Here is a 17,379-nt window from a genome sequence, read left to right as displayed (position 1 = left end):
TATATTATGGATGGAAGTATTAATCTACTTCTAAGTTATATGGATTACTGATATTTTTACCTATGTGAGTGGCAAATCTCAGTATACAAGTACAAATTATATAGTCAGCAGGCCAAGCCCCATGCAAAATTTAAAAGCTTTTTGGGTGGTCTCCTATCTCCCTCTTTTTAATTAAAAAAAAAAAAAAATTAGCATTGCTGTCTTTATATGCTATAAAATGAGTTTCTTGGTTAATTCCATCTGCCTCTTTTGTTCTTCATCTGTTTGGTAGGTCCCAGAGCTATTGATGCTCCAAGTGGCCCTGTGCAGATCTTCCTCCTCTATTCAAATTCCACCCAGGCTTTGCTTAATTAACACATAATGATTAGTCGGTACTGATAATGTGTTACCCTCCTAGGGGAACAGCATTCATAAGATTTAAGGAACACAATACCTGAGTCTTAAATGTGGAAATTTAGGTACCAGCAACAGGCGTCAGGGGCAGAGGGCTTCTGAAGGGCCCAGAATCACTGCACAGAGATCACCGTTGGGAGGGACAGTGCCCCTGGATGTGGGTGGAAGTTACTGACTCAGGGGGCCTCTTCTGTTTCAGCATGGAAGGATCCTACATTACAGCAATCCGTTCATCCTCTTCCTGTTCCTGTCGGCTTTCTCCACGGCAACCATCATGCAATGCTTCCTGCTCAGCACCTTCTTCTCCAGGGCCAGCCTGGCCGCAGCCTGTAGTGGGGTCATCTACTTCACCCTCTACCTGCCTCACATCCTCTGCTTTGCCTGGCAAGACCGGATGACGACCGACCTGAAGATGGCTGTGGTGAGGGACCTTGGGCTCACCACTGGCACATGCTACAATTCCTTGAGGAGTCTGTAGCCATCTGAGAGGACTGGCCCACCCTTTGAAGGGCTCCACTTTGCCTTTAGGCTTAAAGGGATGCAGTAAGGTTTAAGGGCACTGGGGTAAAAGTGGGAGTGACCTGACAATTTCTCCTCACCAAACCTGCTTGATTAGTCTGCCCTGGGAAGCAAACGAAGACCAGGTCAGCTCATAGGTCCCTTTGTGTATCCATAAGAGGAAACAGCCAGGCCATTTCACTCTGTTTTCTACTCCTAGTCTTTGACAAGATTCAGAAGGAAGGGAGCTTACCCACCTAACTGTTCTGTCCAGAAAGATGCTTTCATGAATTAAGTTTTTGTTTTTTGCCAAAAGAACTTCAACTGGGGCAGCTCTCCAAGGGTTTTCATCATGCTCTACCACTGTTCACAGGAAACAGTGCAGAAACGAGCCAGTCCCGAGTCAGGTCCTCTTGCCAGAAGAGGTCTCCGGAAATTGGACTTGCCTGAGAGACCTCTTATAGTTCATGATTCCCAAACACCACTGTCCTTTTCTCTAGTCATTTTCAAATAGGTCATTTCTGCCCTCTCACCAGGCTAAAGACCTTCTGGGCCCCTTAGTGTGCAGTTTTCCTTGTCCTCCAGAATCTCCCTGCCCCCAGTTCACTGTGAGTGGACTGGAGAAAGGACTACCACCTGCTTCTCACTGGGGAAATATCTAAGCTCTAAGTTGTTCTCACAATTCAAACTTAGTTGGTTCCAGAGCTGCCAGGGCATCTACCCTTTATTTCTCATGTTAAATAAGAAACTAATTGCTGCTAGCTATACTACCCAATTTTCTTTTTTTAAATTTTTTATTGTTATTCTACTACAGTTGTCCCAATTTTTCCCTCTTTGCTCTCGTCTGCCCAGCTCAGCCCCCATTTCCACAGTCAATTTCCACACCATTGTCCGTGTCCATGGGTCATTCATTCGTGTTCTTTGACTAGTCCCTTCCCCTCCTTTCCACCATTATGCCCTCCCCCCTTCCCTCTGATCACTGTCAGTCTGGTTTCCATGTTTCTGTGCCTCTGGTTCTGTTTTGCTCATTAGTTTATTTTGTTCGTTAGATTCCTCTTATGTGAGATCGTATGGTATTTGTCTTTTGCCACCTGTCTTATTTCACTTAGCATAATACTCTCCAATTCCAGCCATGCTGTCGCAAAAAGTAGAAGTTCCTTTTTTCTTTCTGCTGTGTAGTACTCCATTGTGTAAATGTACCACAGTTTTTTGATCCACTCATCTACAGATGGGCACTTAGGCTGTTTCTAGCACTTGGCTATTGTGAATAGTGCTGCTATTAACACAGGGGTGAATAGGTTCTTTTGAATTGGTATTTCTGGATTCTTAAGATATATTTCCAGCAGCAGAATTGCTGGGTTAAAAGGCAGTTCCTTTTTTTTTTTTCTTTTTCTTTCTTTCTTTCTTTTTTTTTTTTTTTTTTTGAGGAAATTCCATACTGTTTTCCACAGTGGCTGCACCAGTCTGCATTCCCACCAACATTGCACTAGGGTTCCCTTTTCTCTGCATCTTCACCTGCACTTGTTTTTTGTTGATTTATCAATGGTGGCCATTCTGACAGGTGTGAAGTGATATCTCATTGTGGTTTTAATTTGCATCTCTCTGATGGCTAGTGATGTTGAGCATCTTTTTATATGTCTATGGGCCACCTGTATGTCCTCCTTAGAGAAGTGTCTATTCAGGTCCTTTGCCCATTTTTTAATTGGATTGTTTGTCTTTCTGGTGTTGTATGAGTTTTTTGTATATTTTGGAGATTAGACCCTTGTCCAATGTATCATTGACAAATATGTTCTCCCCTATGATTGGGTCCATTGTCACTTTGATGATGGTTTCTTTAGCTGTAGCACCAATTTTCTAAAATGATCACAATGGGCTAGAAGCAAGAAATTCTTCAGACTCTGCCTAGGGATAGAGCTGGATGACCTTGGCATAATGGTTAGACAGTATTTTGAGACCACAGCTAAACTCTGGGATGTGTGGATCTACCTGGAAGCTATAGTTCTGACAACTGTGTGGATCAGGGCTGGGCTGAGATTTTTTAAAAATTTTTTGTGAACATATAGCTAAATAACCCCTTTGAAGAGAGAGATTCTGAATCCCACCCTAGGTCCTCCAAACTATGGGGAAGCCTCTGAGCAGAGGAAGTGGGAATAGCCTATCCCTCTGCCTGTGTTTATGTGCTTTCTGTCAGGTCAGTGGCCACCCGTGAGGAAGTGGCTGGGGAACTTCCTCTTCAGGCAGCCTTCTCTGCATATTACCTAGTCAGTTGACTAGTACTCTCCTAAAATAGAACCTAAAAGAATGAGTGTCCCCAGTCTGGATATGGGGAAAGGTAAGATAATTGATGTTATCTGTGGTATTTCTGGACTCTGACAGACCTTGGGGGGTCATGAAACCTTTGCCTGTGTGGCCCTCAAGCCTGCCTAGGAAACTGATGACTTTGTGGACCCTTCCAATGGGATTTGCACAAAGCAGCTTAAGTTAGCTCCTTTGTTCTACCAAGAAATGTGATATTAAGAAAGGTAGAAGGGAGGGGGAAAGGTAGGTAGGTGAACACGAGGACCTTTGGTCTTTCAATGTGTTATGCTGTGTTGTGTTTTCCTTCCCCATTACACCACTGGGTTTCACTGAAGACATGAGAGGTGGCCCAGTGAGTAGAAGGCAGGGATCTCTGAGACCTGAGAGGCATTTCTAGAACTGTTGTCCTGCGGGAAGGCTGCCTTAACCCCTCCCTAGGGTGGCTTTATATGTGGACACAGTGAGGACCCCCTTTTGGTCCTCCTCCCTACCTGTGAGTATCTGGGTGCTGTTGGGTTGAGTAAAAAACTCTCTGCTCACCTGTGCGCCCTCTCTGTCCCACTGCAGAGCCTGCTGTCTCCTGTGGCATTTGGGTTTGGCACTGAGTACCTGGCCCGCTTTGAGGAACAAGGCCTGGGGCTGCAGTGGAGCAATATTGGGAATAGTCCCGTGGAAGGGGATGAATTTAGTTTCCTGATGTCCATGAAGATGATGCTCCTTGATGCTGCTCTGTATGGCTTGCTTGCCTGGTACCTTGACCAGGTGTTGCCAGGTAAGTGTTCCTATTCATAGGTGAAAAGTAATTGGGTTCTTCAGATCCCCAATCCTCCCTCTTTCCTGTAGTTTAAACCTCATCCTTTCTAAGCTCTCAATTTTGGCTCTCCAAACCAGCATGTGAGACTGAAATCCAGGAATCAAAAATTCTTCAGTGAATGCTGTTGGCTGTACATCAGAAATAGATCCAGAAGCTGATCCCTCGTCACCACCTCTATACAAGCTTCCCTGTCCAGGCCTCCTCCTTCCACTGCCATCTCCTACCAGTCAGTTCTCCTCACTGTATTCAGGGATCCTTTCAGAACCTAGGTCAGACAGTTCAGCCTTCTGTTCAAGAACCTCCAGTGGCTTTTCCTCTTGTTCAGAGTAAAATCCAATGTCCCAACTCTGGCCTACAAGGGTCTTTCATTATTAGCCTCCATCTATCTTCCTCCTCTCCTATTATCCCATGTTTCTTTGCTACAGCCACACCAGCATCCTTTTTTCACAGTTCTTCAATACACTGCATTCACTTTCTTCTCAGAACCTTTGCATCTGCTGTTCTCACTGCCTGGAACATGTTTCTACACACACACACACACACACACACACACATCATACCTGCAGACTTGCCTCCTCATTTTGTTCAGGTCCCCATTCATATGTCATCCTCTCACTGGGATCTTTCCAGACTGAAACTATCTAAATACCTATCCCTGTGTAAATAATAATCTTTTAGTGCTAACATCGCTTATCCTACTTTTTTTTTTTTAAATCGCCATCTGACATGATATTTCTTTATGTGTTGGTGTACTGTCCTCTCCCAGTATACAGTGGACCCATGAGAACAGGCCCATGTATGGTCTGTATTTTTCAGTGCCTAGAATAGTACCCTACTTTGCGTGGGTAAGTATCTGATTAATCTGCATCATGAAAAATCAGCTCCTGAATCGAAGTTGGCTATTTGCACACTTTTGTATTTGCTTTTTAGAAATCAGATTTTCCTTCATATTAACCTTTCCTAGTAGCTAGAGAAGTCCCACCTTCATTTGAGTGGTCTGTGGTCTCCAAGTCAACCAGCAGCTACGTTATGCATCCATGGCTGGCTCTCAATGCTGTGGCCAAGAGTTGCAGGGGAGGGGGAGGATGAGCCTGGTCCCTGGGAAGGGATGTACTCACAGCTCTCAGATCATCTCAGGGCAGTATTTGCTGGTGGAAATATGTAGGCAGCAAGCCTGGAGTAGGAAAAAGATCACTAGACTGAGTCAGGAGGTTTGAATCCTAACTGTCTGACTATATTAGTTTTCTAAGGCCGTCATAACAAAGTACCACAAACTGGTAGCTTAGAACAACAAAAATTTATTATTTCACAGTTTTGGAGGCTAGAAGACTGAAGTCAAGATGTATGGGAACAATGACATCTTGCTTCCTCCTAGTTTCTGGTGGTTCCCCAGCAATCTTTGGCATCCCTTGGATTACAGATGTATCACTGAAATCCTCCCTCTTCACATGTTTTTCTCTCTGAGTATGTCTGTCTTCACGTGGTCATCCTCTTATAAGAACACCAGTTGTACTGGATTAAGAGCCCACCCTACTCCAGTGTGACTTAATCTCAACTAATCACACCTGCAATGATTCTTTCCAAACAAGGCCATGATTCTGAGGTCTCTGGTGTCCTTTTTTCTGACACAATTTCTGATACCAAATGTGTCATTTTTCCAACACCGAAAAAATCTCCAATATTAACTGGGTGTTCAACAATTCAATTCAATTCTGATAGTAACCACCCAGAATCATTGCAGACCCATAGGTTCAGTTCCACAAGACTGCTCCCATTAATGTAGGTGGCTAGATATTAATAAAGGAAGGGAGCAAAGGAAATCAAACATTATTAAGTATAATAAACTGGGGAGCTGAATTGGATAATAAGCTTGCTTCATTAGGAAGCTACAGTTTTACACACTTCCCATGAGACCACTACATCCTCTGTCCTTGGGACCCAATCTCCAAAGTGGGCAGGAAGTATTGTTACCTGTCATTACCAGGGAAGGAATAAAACAGCAGGAGAAATTCCTCTGCTGGGCACATGACCAGTAAAAGCTAAGATGGCACAGGGGGAGGTGCTTCCACTATGAGGTATGTGCAATAGGAACTGAGATGATGACTGTAAAGGGGAAGAACTCCAGAAGGTCTAGAAAATGAATTGTTTAAGGCGAGGATCCAACACCAGCACATGAAGGATTGGAAAGTTGATTCGTAATTTTGAAAAAGCTCCTGGTTCTTCCCAGGCTCAAGATAATATAATCAGCTTAACAAAGTTCTTGCACTCTCTCTCCTGCTTGGTAACCCACGGGCTCATCCATTCATTTTCGCATTCTCTCTCCATGGCAGAAACAGGTAAATGGAAAAGGTGCATAGGGTGAGGTACAGGAGGGGCGGTGCGTAGAACTTCCCTCCTCTGTCCAGGTACATTACCCTCCAAGCACCTTGATGTGCCCATCAACCTGGAAGCTCCATGAATTTTATTGTTTAAGTTTTGATGCCCCATTTCCAGTCCCTCTCCCCTCCCCAGAGATGGGAAGTGAGGCTGAAAGTTCCCATCCTCTTTTTACATGTTTGATTTTTCACGGGGTGTGTGTATGTGTGTGTGTGTGTGTGTGTGTGTGTCCCATCATAAAGTTATTTAAGGGACCCCACAGAGTCACCTAGTTAGCATAAATTCAGGTGTGGCTGACAACTGGATTCATTATGAATAACAAAAGGCACTCCTTTCATTCAGGAAAATCCAAGGGTTTTAGGAGCTCTGCCAGAAACTGGTAATGAAGACCAAGTATATTTTGTATTCTACCATAGACCGCAACATCCCATTTTTTGGTGCGGAGTGCAGGGGTGCTACACAATTCAGCCCGTAACAGTGACTTGGAGCAATACGCTTGACCTTGCTCAGCTGCAGTTTTTTCTATCTCACTGGGCCATTAGAAGGCAATAAATGAAAAGTAGTTGGATTGAGAATAAAATTTGTGCATAATTCAAGAGCTTTATTTTAGCCAAGCTAAAGCTTAAGTTTGTTTAAGAACTATTTACTGAGCAGCACCTATGTGTCAGCTTCACCACCAGATTCTGGGAAAAGAATGGTTGAAAAAATAGACCCAGGCCTGCCCTAAAGGAGCTTACAGTCTGGCAGTGGCCATAATACCTGGTATAACTATTAAATAAGCAAAGATAATATTCTCGCAAAACCAACATTTTATGGGATGCAAAGCTTGCTAAGAGAACTGGGCTAGAAATCTGGGAATCTCTTCCTTGAAACCCAGGTGGTTCCAAGAGTAGGGTGGTTAAATCAGTGATATTAGAATTAGTTTAGCAGTGTTACCATGCCTACACCTCTGTTAATTAGCTGTGACCTTGGCAGATTATTCAAACTCACTGTGCCTCCTTATCCATAAAAATGTCACCTATCTTCTAGGATCATTTTGAGGATTAAATTATTTTACATATGGAAAATGTTTACAGTAATGCCTGACACAGAAATAGCATCTAACAAATGTTAGTGATTATCACCATTATTATATGAGAATTATTTAAAAGGACAACATTAAATTCTTTAATAAAATTTTTTTTAGAAAACTAATGTCAACCATTTTTGGTTCCACCAAAAAAACCATGACCTTTCAAATTAAAACATGTTGGAAGGAGTAGTCTTTGGATAGCTGTGTAATGGCTTATGAACTGTAAATATCTATAGTGACAATTTGAGGTTTAGATAGATAAATTCTAGATATTATAGAACTATGGTAAGACAGGATAACCTGGATTTTCTGTCTTTATTTTCCTACCTATTTTTAGGGGACTATGGAACCCCACTTCCTTGGTACTTCCTTCTACAGGAGTCCTATTGGCTTGGTGGTGAAGGTGAGTATTTTTAATTTAAACATAAAATTTAAAAAACACTTTAATGTTTGAAACTAGCTTTTCTGGCTATGATTGGGATATGTGTGGGTTATAGAAGTGGTTCTTATATCACGTGTGTGATTCCTGATTGATTGACTCTGCTGCCTCCTGGGAGCTCAGCCACCACACAGACTCTGGGAGCCCACCTTCTGTGAGTCGCTGGGCCAGGGTGAGTGGCTGAGCATTGATAAACCCTGTGTCCTGAACACCTTGTGCCCAGTGGATTAAATTTTCCTAGAAAAAGGCCAAATCACTTCAGGGTACAAATGACTTTTGCTGCTTCTCAATTTAAAGCAAGGAGGTCCTCAGAATCATGAAGGAACCTTTACATTCATCTCTGCTGCCTTCCCTTCCGCTTTTTTTGCTCATCACTTTTTCAAAATATGAACTCATTCACTCTTTTAAGGTAAGGACCCAAGCAGAGGCTGGGACGGAGCTGTGATCTTTAAGGCAAATACTCTCAGGCTTTCGTAGTACTGATCTTTGAGGTGGTTGGGGAAGAGGGCTAGAAGGGCATTTGCCCAGAATGCCTCTTTGATAAAAGTTACCTTTCCTACTGAACAGTGCAGGAGGCCTGAGGGGAAAACCACAGATTGTTCAGTGAGGTATGAGATGGCAGTGAAATTTCTGACCCAAGAGCTGGGAGGTTCTGGGAACAAAGGAAATATTTTCCAATCTGTTTGTTCCTCATCTACCTGCTTTTAACTTTGTGTTATTGGGCCTGGCCCAGGATTTATCCTGTAAGCACTAATATAGGTGTTTGTTTTCTCTAGGGGATTAGCCTAGGGCCTTTTAAAGGCTTGGGTGGGTTTTTTCTTTCTTTCTCCTTTTTTAACAATTCAAACAAACAGTACTTCCACAGCTCAGTATTTTTCCATTATGTTGGTTTGTCTGTCTTATCTATAAACTTTTATATTTCTACTATAATAAATTTATAATCCATTAAGTTATAAATGGGAATTTTATAAGTCTATAATGTTATAAATGGGAATTTTTAACACAGGATTGTGTTCCTGAAATGTTTCTAATTTCAATGATTATCAGAATTTGTGGGTATTTTCTTTTTCTCTACAATCTCAGGAGATAATCTGCCTCTCAAAACAAAAAATCTTAAGACAAATGTTCTCCTTCAAAAATGAATTACATATTTTTGCCAACAAAAGCCAAATATTTTTCACCTGTCTCACAGGCTGGACCAAAATAGATTCCTAAATCTCTCTAGCATCAGAAAAGAGCTGAGCTTCTCCACCTAACCCCTTCCTTTCACAGATGAAATAGAGCCCGAGAGACATCCAGTGTCTTGGCCAAGTTCCCATTGGTCACTTGGGACAAAATCTGGAACTGGGACCCACATTTCCTGACAAGGAACTCACTCCATTGACTAAACTAGTTAGAAGAGTATTTCCTCCTGCTCTTTTATTACACATTAGCACAGCATCATAGTTAATAAAGTTGTTAAAGGAATTGTGGACAATAGATATAAAAATCCCTCAGGAAGCAAAAGTGGAAGTACCGGAGGCCCATTACTTGCCCCTCTGCCACACACCCTGCAAGTATACAGAGGGCCGTGGACAAGAGAGGCCCTGGCTGGCTGCCACATGAAAACTCAACCTGATGTTGTGGGTACCCTTGGGGCTGGAGCCTTTACAAGCTTAGTGACAGTGGTTTCCTCCTGCGCCTGCTGTCCTCTCTGTCTGGCTCTCTCTCCTGCTTCTCTTCCCTTCCAAGATGCCCTGATGTCCTTTTAAACCAAATGACAAAGTTACAAAAAAATGCCTTTGTGTGTGTGGGGGGTGGGGTGGGTAAGGTAGGGGAGGGTGGGTGTGTTGTGTTAGAGTATGTGTGAATGTGGGAAAGTGTGTGTGTGACATGCATATGTGATGTGTGTATGTGTGTGTGTGTGTGTGTGTGTGAGAGAGAGAGTGTTTAGACTCTACTTCACAATTTATGCAAGCCTGGACCTCAACTCTGGTGTTAATCCCAAAATATTTAATATCCATAAAAGTAGATTTCTCTGGTAAACCATTTCTCAACCTGTAAATTAAGCTGGCTGCTCATCATATCACCTTGAGTGTACTTTTACTCAGGGCTCACCATGACTTAGACATGTTTGGGATTGGAGTGAGAAGTGCTGTTGGTGTGCTAAAGAAAATTAACCCACTTCAAATTCAGTCCTGGTTTTGTTCATATATATTTTTACTCACAATGTCTGAAATTGTGGGCCTCTCCTGGAATGTTAAGAAAATGAGGTGAAACTCCTGTTTAAAGAAGAAAAAAAACAAACCTCCCTCTGGGCTTGGCAGAGGTGACACAATGTGGGCCACGGGGGGCACCGCTGGCCACTTTCAGAACCTCACAGACCTCACAGAGGTTGGCAGGGCTGAGCTCAGGGCAGATCTCTAGGATTGCTGATTGGCCTTTTGAGGGAACTGTGTTTCCCAGTTATGGTAGAAAACTCTGCCCCCTCCCCCAGCCCCTGCCCTTCTCCCTTCCTTTCCTGACTTACTGATTCACAGCTCTCACCAGGACAGTAACAGTGGCTTCTGGTTGTTGCAGGGTGTTCAACCAGAGAAGAAAGGGCCCTGGAAAAGACGGAACCCATAACAGAGGAAATGGAGGACCCAGAACACCCAGAAGGAATAAATGGTAAAAACCTCAGTAAAGAAGCAGAAGCAAGGAGAAGGGCCTCAGAACTGGGGAGCAAGGGAACCCATGTAACTGACTCTCTCTATTGACAAGGGTTAAACCCTTCTCCAGGGTCCAGCTGCACATTTGAGGAATGAATGGTCTGGCCAGACATGAATGCCTATTTCCTGGAGAAAGCAAATACCAAATATATGGTGCATTTGTGCCCTTGTTAGGCAAATCCCAAGTGAGTTGCACAAATGTGCTGATTTCCGAGGATTTAGCAAGAACAATAACTTGGGTCACTGGGACTTAAGGCGGATATGAGCTATAAGGAAAGACAAAAATAAACGCTTCTGTGCACAGGGGGGAAGAGTGTAGTGGTACTGCCTTCACTTGTGCTTCATAAATCTAGAAGCCCATTCATTCAAGCCATCGAAAGCCTTTCCTGACTGCAGAGGGTACCTAATGATTCCGGAACTGAGGAACTAGGACAGAAGTGTTTCCCTGGCCTTTGCCTCCCTTACCTTCCCTCCTGAACCAGTCTGTCCTTCTCTCAATGTTCTCTGTTTCCTAAGCATATGCATTGCATGCTCTTGCTGTTCTCACTCTGGGTTTAGAAAGGCAGCCTGGCCCCTGGACTTAGCCCAATGTGACATGAGAGGGCCCGGCCTCCATGCCTCTGGCCCGCCCCAGGTGCCATTCTACCAGGTGGAGGTAGGTGACCCACAGCTCCTCAGAGAGGTGGCTTGCAGCCAGTAGCACCTCTTGGAAGACCCTCCTCCCAGGGTGTAGCTCTAAGGCTGAAATCAAGGGGCTGGAGGCTGCTGGTCCCACCTCAGTTATAGGGGGAGGCCAGGAGGCACAGAAAAAGAAGTATTGGAATGTTTTCTGCAGGGGAGTAAATGCTCAGAACTACAATGTGAAAATGACAAAGTAAATAGTGCCTTATAGGGTGAATTAAAGCAAGGAGAGACTGGAAGCCAGGGAGAGGTGGACAGACACCAAGGTAATGAGGGTCTGCAATGGAGAGGAATATGGAGTAGAAAAGTAGAGGGGTTGAGTTTGAAGGACAGTAATGAGGAAAAGTGGACTGTCCTATGCACTTAACTGGAGAAACTCTGGAGTTTCTGAGGAACAATAGGTCAGCTTAGTCAAAGTTGCCTCAAAGATTTGAGCCAAGATGACCAGAAGAATGGCGGCTTCAGGAAAGGACATGGGAGAGTCTGAAGGACAATGTTTTGAGAAGATGAGGAGCCACCAGAAATCCATGAGAAGATGCCTCACAGACTGTTGTAAATAGGTCCTGTAATTGAAAATTGATTTTAAGATTAACTCCCCATATAGACAGTAAGTGTACTCCAGGTTCAAATCCCAGCCCTGCTACTCATGAACTTTGTGACCTTGATCAGACTCCTGATGTCTCTGTGGGCATAATAATATGTACCTCACTGGGTTGTTAAAGGGTGAAATGAGGTATTCTATATAAAGCACTTGAAAGAGTGCCTGGCACATTGTAACTATTCAACAAACATTAGGTACTATTATTACCATTATTATTCTATAGTCATCCTTAGAAAGCTCATAGCCACAGCCATGGGGCCAGGTGAAATTACAGGCAGAAGACATGGTCTGAAGTAAGAATTGAGAGGATGTGTACATTAAAACATCATATTTACCTCATGTTCACTTTTTCTCTCTAAGATTCTTTCTTTGAACATGAGCTTCCAGGCTTGGTTCCTGGGGTGTGTGTGAAAAACCTGGTAAAGACCTTTGAGCCCTATGGCAGGCCAGTCGTGGACCATCTCAACATCACCTTCTATGAGAACCAGATCACTGCGTTCCTTGGTCAAAATGGAGCAGGGAAAACCACCACATTGTGAGTCTTTGGGCAAAGACGCTGGATTGCCATTTGTCTTGTCATTTTCTGGCTCTATTCTTTTGCTCTTGGCTTCAGACTGCTCTTTCCCACTGAATTTTCATGACAAAAATGTGCTCAGTATTTGTGTCCCAGGAATGGGTAAAGCTCACTGCAGTATTCAGTGCTTGCTGGCATATATTGTTTCATTTGATCCTCACAAGAAATTGGAGAGGGAGGTAGAGTAGCTTTATTGCCCCCTTTATGTGCCAAGGCAGTAGACATCCAGAGAGCTGAAGTAACTTCCTGAGGCCACCAAGTCCTAATGCTTCAGTGTGAGCACGAGCCAAGGCCTCCCACAATTGTCTCTTGTCTTTGACAGTGCAAGCCTACACCCCACCCCACCCCACCCCTACGTCACCAGCATTACTATCATCAATGGTGGTGAGAAAGTCATGCTCATCACTATGACATACCCTCCGTCTATAGAGTTCTACTTATTTTCAAAGAGCATTCCTTTTCCTGCCTCTGCAGGTTGGTTGTAGTTCTGGTGAGAGTAAAAAGGGTGCAGTTTCTAGAGGAGTAGCAGTCTGGTAACTGGAAATCCAAGTTCAAGGAAGATGAAGGCTCACCATAGACCTCTCAGGAAGCTTGCCTCACTTTGCTCAGGGACCTGAGTGCCATCTGCTGAGGGGTACAAGATCTGCTAAGGGTTCCCAGTTGCAGCAGAGGCGGCCCTCTCCAGGAGCAGGGAACCCGTGTGATGCACAGTCTTCAAGTCCTTTGGCTGCTTTCAGAGCCCCAGGAAGGAACAGCAGTGTACACCCTGCACTGGAATGTTCTCGGAGGGCGGTTCAGGGTGAATGGAATGTGGGGCTGGTGCCATTATATTTGGTTCTGTTTCCCTCTAGTGGTTGATTAACAGGGACTGCAGCTTCTAAGGACAAATTCAGATAGGCTGAGATTGTATCTGAACTCGGGGCCAGAGGTGGGTGGGGCAGCGTGGGATCCCTCTGATTTCTCTCGTTGCTAACAGATATGGTCAGAGACTCCCATCCAGGACCCCAGCGCCTTTCACAGCCAAACATATTACTTCATCCAGGGCTGGAATGCAACTTTTCCTGGGGGTTAAAACACAATCTTTAATAAAAATAATATTTTTGAGTTTTACTTTATGTTCACACTGTTCTAAGTGCTTTATAGGTATTAACTCATTTAATTCTCACAACAACTTCATGAGGCAGGCGTCATTATTTCTCATTTTCCCAAAATGACTAACATTGCTATTGGGCTCCTTATGTTTTGGATCCAGAGATGATATGGTTGGTGGTAATTGCCATGCTTGGCTTGAGTCAGTTAATCAATAAATACATATTGACTGCCTGGGCTTCTCATTAAGACCCTTCCTTTGTGCTTTGTCGTGGTGGCATCAGGCAAAACATTGACTCCTGCATTGAACACCTTTTATTGGCACCAGGGGCCTTCAGTTTTAAGTGACTCTTCTGCAGATGGGAATCCCAGCGGCCCATCAGTGCCTGTCTGGGAGCACTAAGAAATAAGTAGAAGCAGAGGAAGAAGGAAGATGTGGTCACAGCACCTGGGCCTGCATGTACGCATTGGTGCTTAGCCCTGTATGGGAATCTGTTGGTCCCCACACCTAAGGATGGTTTGAAGTCAACTGAGAGCCATGGACAGAAATCACTGTGAGAGTCTCACCAGCCCTGGTGTGGGGCTGCTGTCCCAATGCACTGCTGAAGGCCATCCTTTCTGCCACTGACTTCAGTGTTCGGCAGGTCCATCCTGACGGGTCTGCTGCCGCCAACATCAGGGACTGTGCTCATTGGGGGAAAGGACATCGAAACCAGCCTGGATGCAGTCCGGCAGAGCCTTGGCATGTGTCCCCAGCACAACATCCTGTTCCACCAGTAAGTAGCACAGGCATTTAGACCCTCCCCATGTCTTATTCTTACCCTGCCCCCAACACACATGTTCTCAGGAGCCCAGCTCAGGGATGCCAGCTCTGGAGGTAGGAGGCAATACCCTTGTTTGGTTTCCTTAAGTTCAAGGTCTTTTGTTTTGCTTGCAGTGAGTGGTGTCCCTGTGGCACTTGGAACTGAGGTCCCTCCCTCATAAGAGTGACTTGGGTGGCTGGTCTGGAACCCCTTGTTCAGTCCTGAAGTCCTCCCTCTACCAAGAGGGGAGACCGTGTTCCCTTCTTCCTCTTAAACCAGGATTTTGCAGGAGACTTTTCAGTTGTTTTTTCCCCAAATTTTTATTTATTTTTTTAAATAGATTTTATTTCATTTTTAGAGCGAGAAGAAGGGAGGAAGAAAGAGAAGGAGAAAAGCATTAATGTGTGGTTGCCTCTTGCGCCCCGTAACTGAGGACCTGGCCTACAATCCAGGCATGTGCCCTGACTGGGAATCAAACTGGTGATCCTTTGGTTCACAGGCCGGCTCTCAATCCACTGAGCCACACCAGCCAGGGCAAGACATTTATTTCTTATCTAAAGAGTTATATATAGTCATTGAAGAAAGGAAGGAAGAAAATACAGATTAAAAGGAGAAAATAAAAGTGACCTATAATTTCACCACCCAGAGATAACCACTGATAACACTTCGGCATATAATTGTTCAGAACTTTCTCCTGTGCATGTATAGATGTACATATATACTTTAAAATTATATAGGAGAGTAAAACTCTGCATACAATTTTGTAAACTACCTTTTTTTAATAAAAAGGTGATTTCCTTCTCTTCATTCAAGTCATCATGAACATCTTTTCATGTCATTACATATTTTTCTATAAAATACTTGTTAATGTTTACTTACTGTGCCATTCTATAAAGGTACTATTTAAGCTGTCCCCTCTTATTAGATATATTTAGCATGCTTTGTTTTGGTATTATAAATGACACTATGACAAACATCCTGATTCCTAAATCTCTGTGCCTGTCCTTAGCTATTTCTGTAAGTTAAATTGCTACAAGTGGAACTGCTGAGCCTGTTGCCTTCTCGTTGCCCCATCCCATAGCCTCACAGTGGCTGAGCACATCCTGTTCTATGCCCAGCTAAAGGGGAGGTCCTGGGACGAGGCCCAGCTGGAGATGGAGGCCATGCTGGAAGACACAGGCCTCCACCACAAGAGGAATGAAGAAGCTCAGGATCTGTCAGGTGCTTGGCGTTGAAAAAGACAGAACTACAGATACCCACTGTTTCCCAGTGCATAGCGTGTGTGTGTGTGTGTGTGTGTGTGTGTGTGTGTGCGCGCACACACACCTAGGCTGATAACAGGAGACCCCCTAAGAATTGGAACACCTCTATAAAGTTATTCTGAGCATCTAAGAGCATCCTCCTCTGCCTCATTTTCCATGTGGAACAACCTAGCCTGGGTTCTATTTGTTCTGATGTTCTAAAATGTGAGAACAGCCTTCAAAAGATCTAACTCTAAGAGGCCTAGAGGTTGCCTTTCCTGCATTTAAAGAGGCCTGTACACCACTCGTGTGAATACTGTATAAACATCTGAGGAGGCAGCGTCCAACCGCTGCTGGAGTTAAGGTGCCCCCCTTGTGCCGCTGGCCCTGGGCTTTCCTCACCTTATCTTCCACAGCCCCTGTGACCCCCTTGCATTCCTCCAGGTGGCATGCAGAGGAAGTTGTCCGTGGCCATTGCCTTCGTGGGAGATGCCAAGGTGATTGTTCTGGATGAGCCCACCTCTGGGGTGGACCCCTACTCAAGACGCTCCATCTGGGACCTGCTCCTGAAGTATCGCTCAGGTAGTGGCCATTGCTCAGTGCCCTGTGCTCTCACTGAGGCTTCATCTGCAAGTCCCTACTCTCTCCTACCTTTAAATTTTGCAACTGAGTAGATAGTAACAGCCACGGTTACACTCAGAGTGGGGCCTTATCACTGACTTGGATGAATCCAACTTCCAGCGGAAGTGTGCTGAGAGTTTTACATACATAAGCAGGGAATCACTAATGGAGTAGCCTACATTCCACAGTATTCTAGGAAAACCTTTCAATTCTTCTGTCTCAAACAATGGGTGCAATTCTAGGTGAATTTCCCCTTTGACCAAGGAGACCCAAGTCACCTGCAAACATCCCATAGCTGTTCATGATTGTCATTCAGGACCAGGTGTGAAGGTGACATGCCCAGTATTCAGTGCTCCAGAAGACTGCTGCAGGTGGTAATGTGTCAAAATGGGACATTCCTTCTCTATCATAGCACCTGCCAATCAGCAGGTGCAGATGCAGAAGAGACAGCAAGCAGAGCTGAGTGCCCATAAAGATGATGGCATTGTTCAATCCCATGGTCAGCTCACCATCCTGGTATCCTCATTACCTTTTTTTAAAAAATGACATTTTCAGCTAATAAAAACGAATGTATGTGTTTCTGCATGTGCTTTGCAAAGATTATAAACACAGTGCTTAATGACCCGGACACTATGCATATAAAACTCAGTAGACACTGATTGACAATGATAAATATGTCCCATATATGATGATTTGTTCGAATCAGGTCAAGCCTGATAAACAGTGCTTTACAACATGCAGGATGCTATACAATGTTAGCTATTGTCATTATTATTCTAGTCCTCTGGACTTTGCTGAGAATGCTTGTCCTTTAACTCCCAGTTTCTGAACCCATGTAATGGGGAGCTTGCTGTACATCCTCTCCCATCCAGACCAGCCCGGGCCTGCCTGGTGAGTCCCCTGGCCCTTGCCCTTGCAGGCAGAACCATCATCATGTCCACTCACCACATGGACGAGGCTGACCTCCTTGGGGACCGCATTGCCATCATATCCCAGGGAAGGCTCTACTGCTCGGGCACCCCACTCTTCCTGAAGAACTGCTTTGGCACTGGCTTTTACTTAACCTTGGTGCGCAAGATGAAAAACACCCAGAGCCGGGGAACAGGCTGTGAGGTATGTGTCTGCCCAGGGAAAGAACCTGTCCTGGAGGAGCAGGAATACACAGCATGGTGCTGCCCTTCTGGGTATT

The 17,379-nt window shown here is 44.4% G+C and overlaps 1 protein-coding gene across 1 annotated transcript in view; it reads left to right on the top strand.

Moving 5' to 3' along the window:
• Positions 1 to 17,379, top strand: part of ABCA4 (ATP binding cassette subfamily A member 4) — a 130,229-nt gene that overhangs the window by 65,273 nt on the left and 47,577 nt on the right. The window contains exons 15-23 of the mRNA XM_090269755.1: positions 593 to 814; positions 3,757 to 3,961; positions 7,789 to 7,854; positions 10,450 to 10,539; positions 12,223 to 12,397; positions 14,170 to 14,301; positions 15,410 to 15,549; positions 16,014 to 16,151; positions 17,110 to 17,303. Of these exons, the coding sequence (XP_090125881.1) occupies positions 593 to 814; positions 3,757 to 3,961; positions 7,789 to 7,854; positions 10,450 to 10,539; positions 12,223 to 12,397; positions 14,170 to 14,301; positions 15,410 to 15,549; positions 16,014 to 16,151; positions 17,110 to 17,303 (1,362 nt within the window). The remainder of the gene's footprint in view (positions 1 to 592; positions 815 to 3,756; positions 3,962 to 7,788; positions 7,855 to 10,449; positions 10,540 to 12,222; positions 12,398 to 14,169; positions 14,302 to 15,409; positions 15,550 to 16,013; positions 16,152 to 17,109; positions 17,304 to 17,379) is intronic.

This window comes from Furipterus horrens, unplaced genomic scaffold (assembly GCF_987537825.1).
Source record: "Furipterus horrens unplaced genomic scaffold, mFurHor1.1.pri manual_scaffold_3, whole genome shotgun sequence".
NCBI lineage: Eukaryota > Metazoa > Chordata > Mammalia > Chiroptera > Furipteridae > Furipterus > Furipterus horrens.
This window is presented reverse-complemented; position numbering and strand designations above follow the sequence as displayed.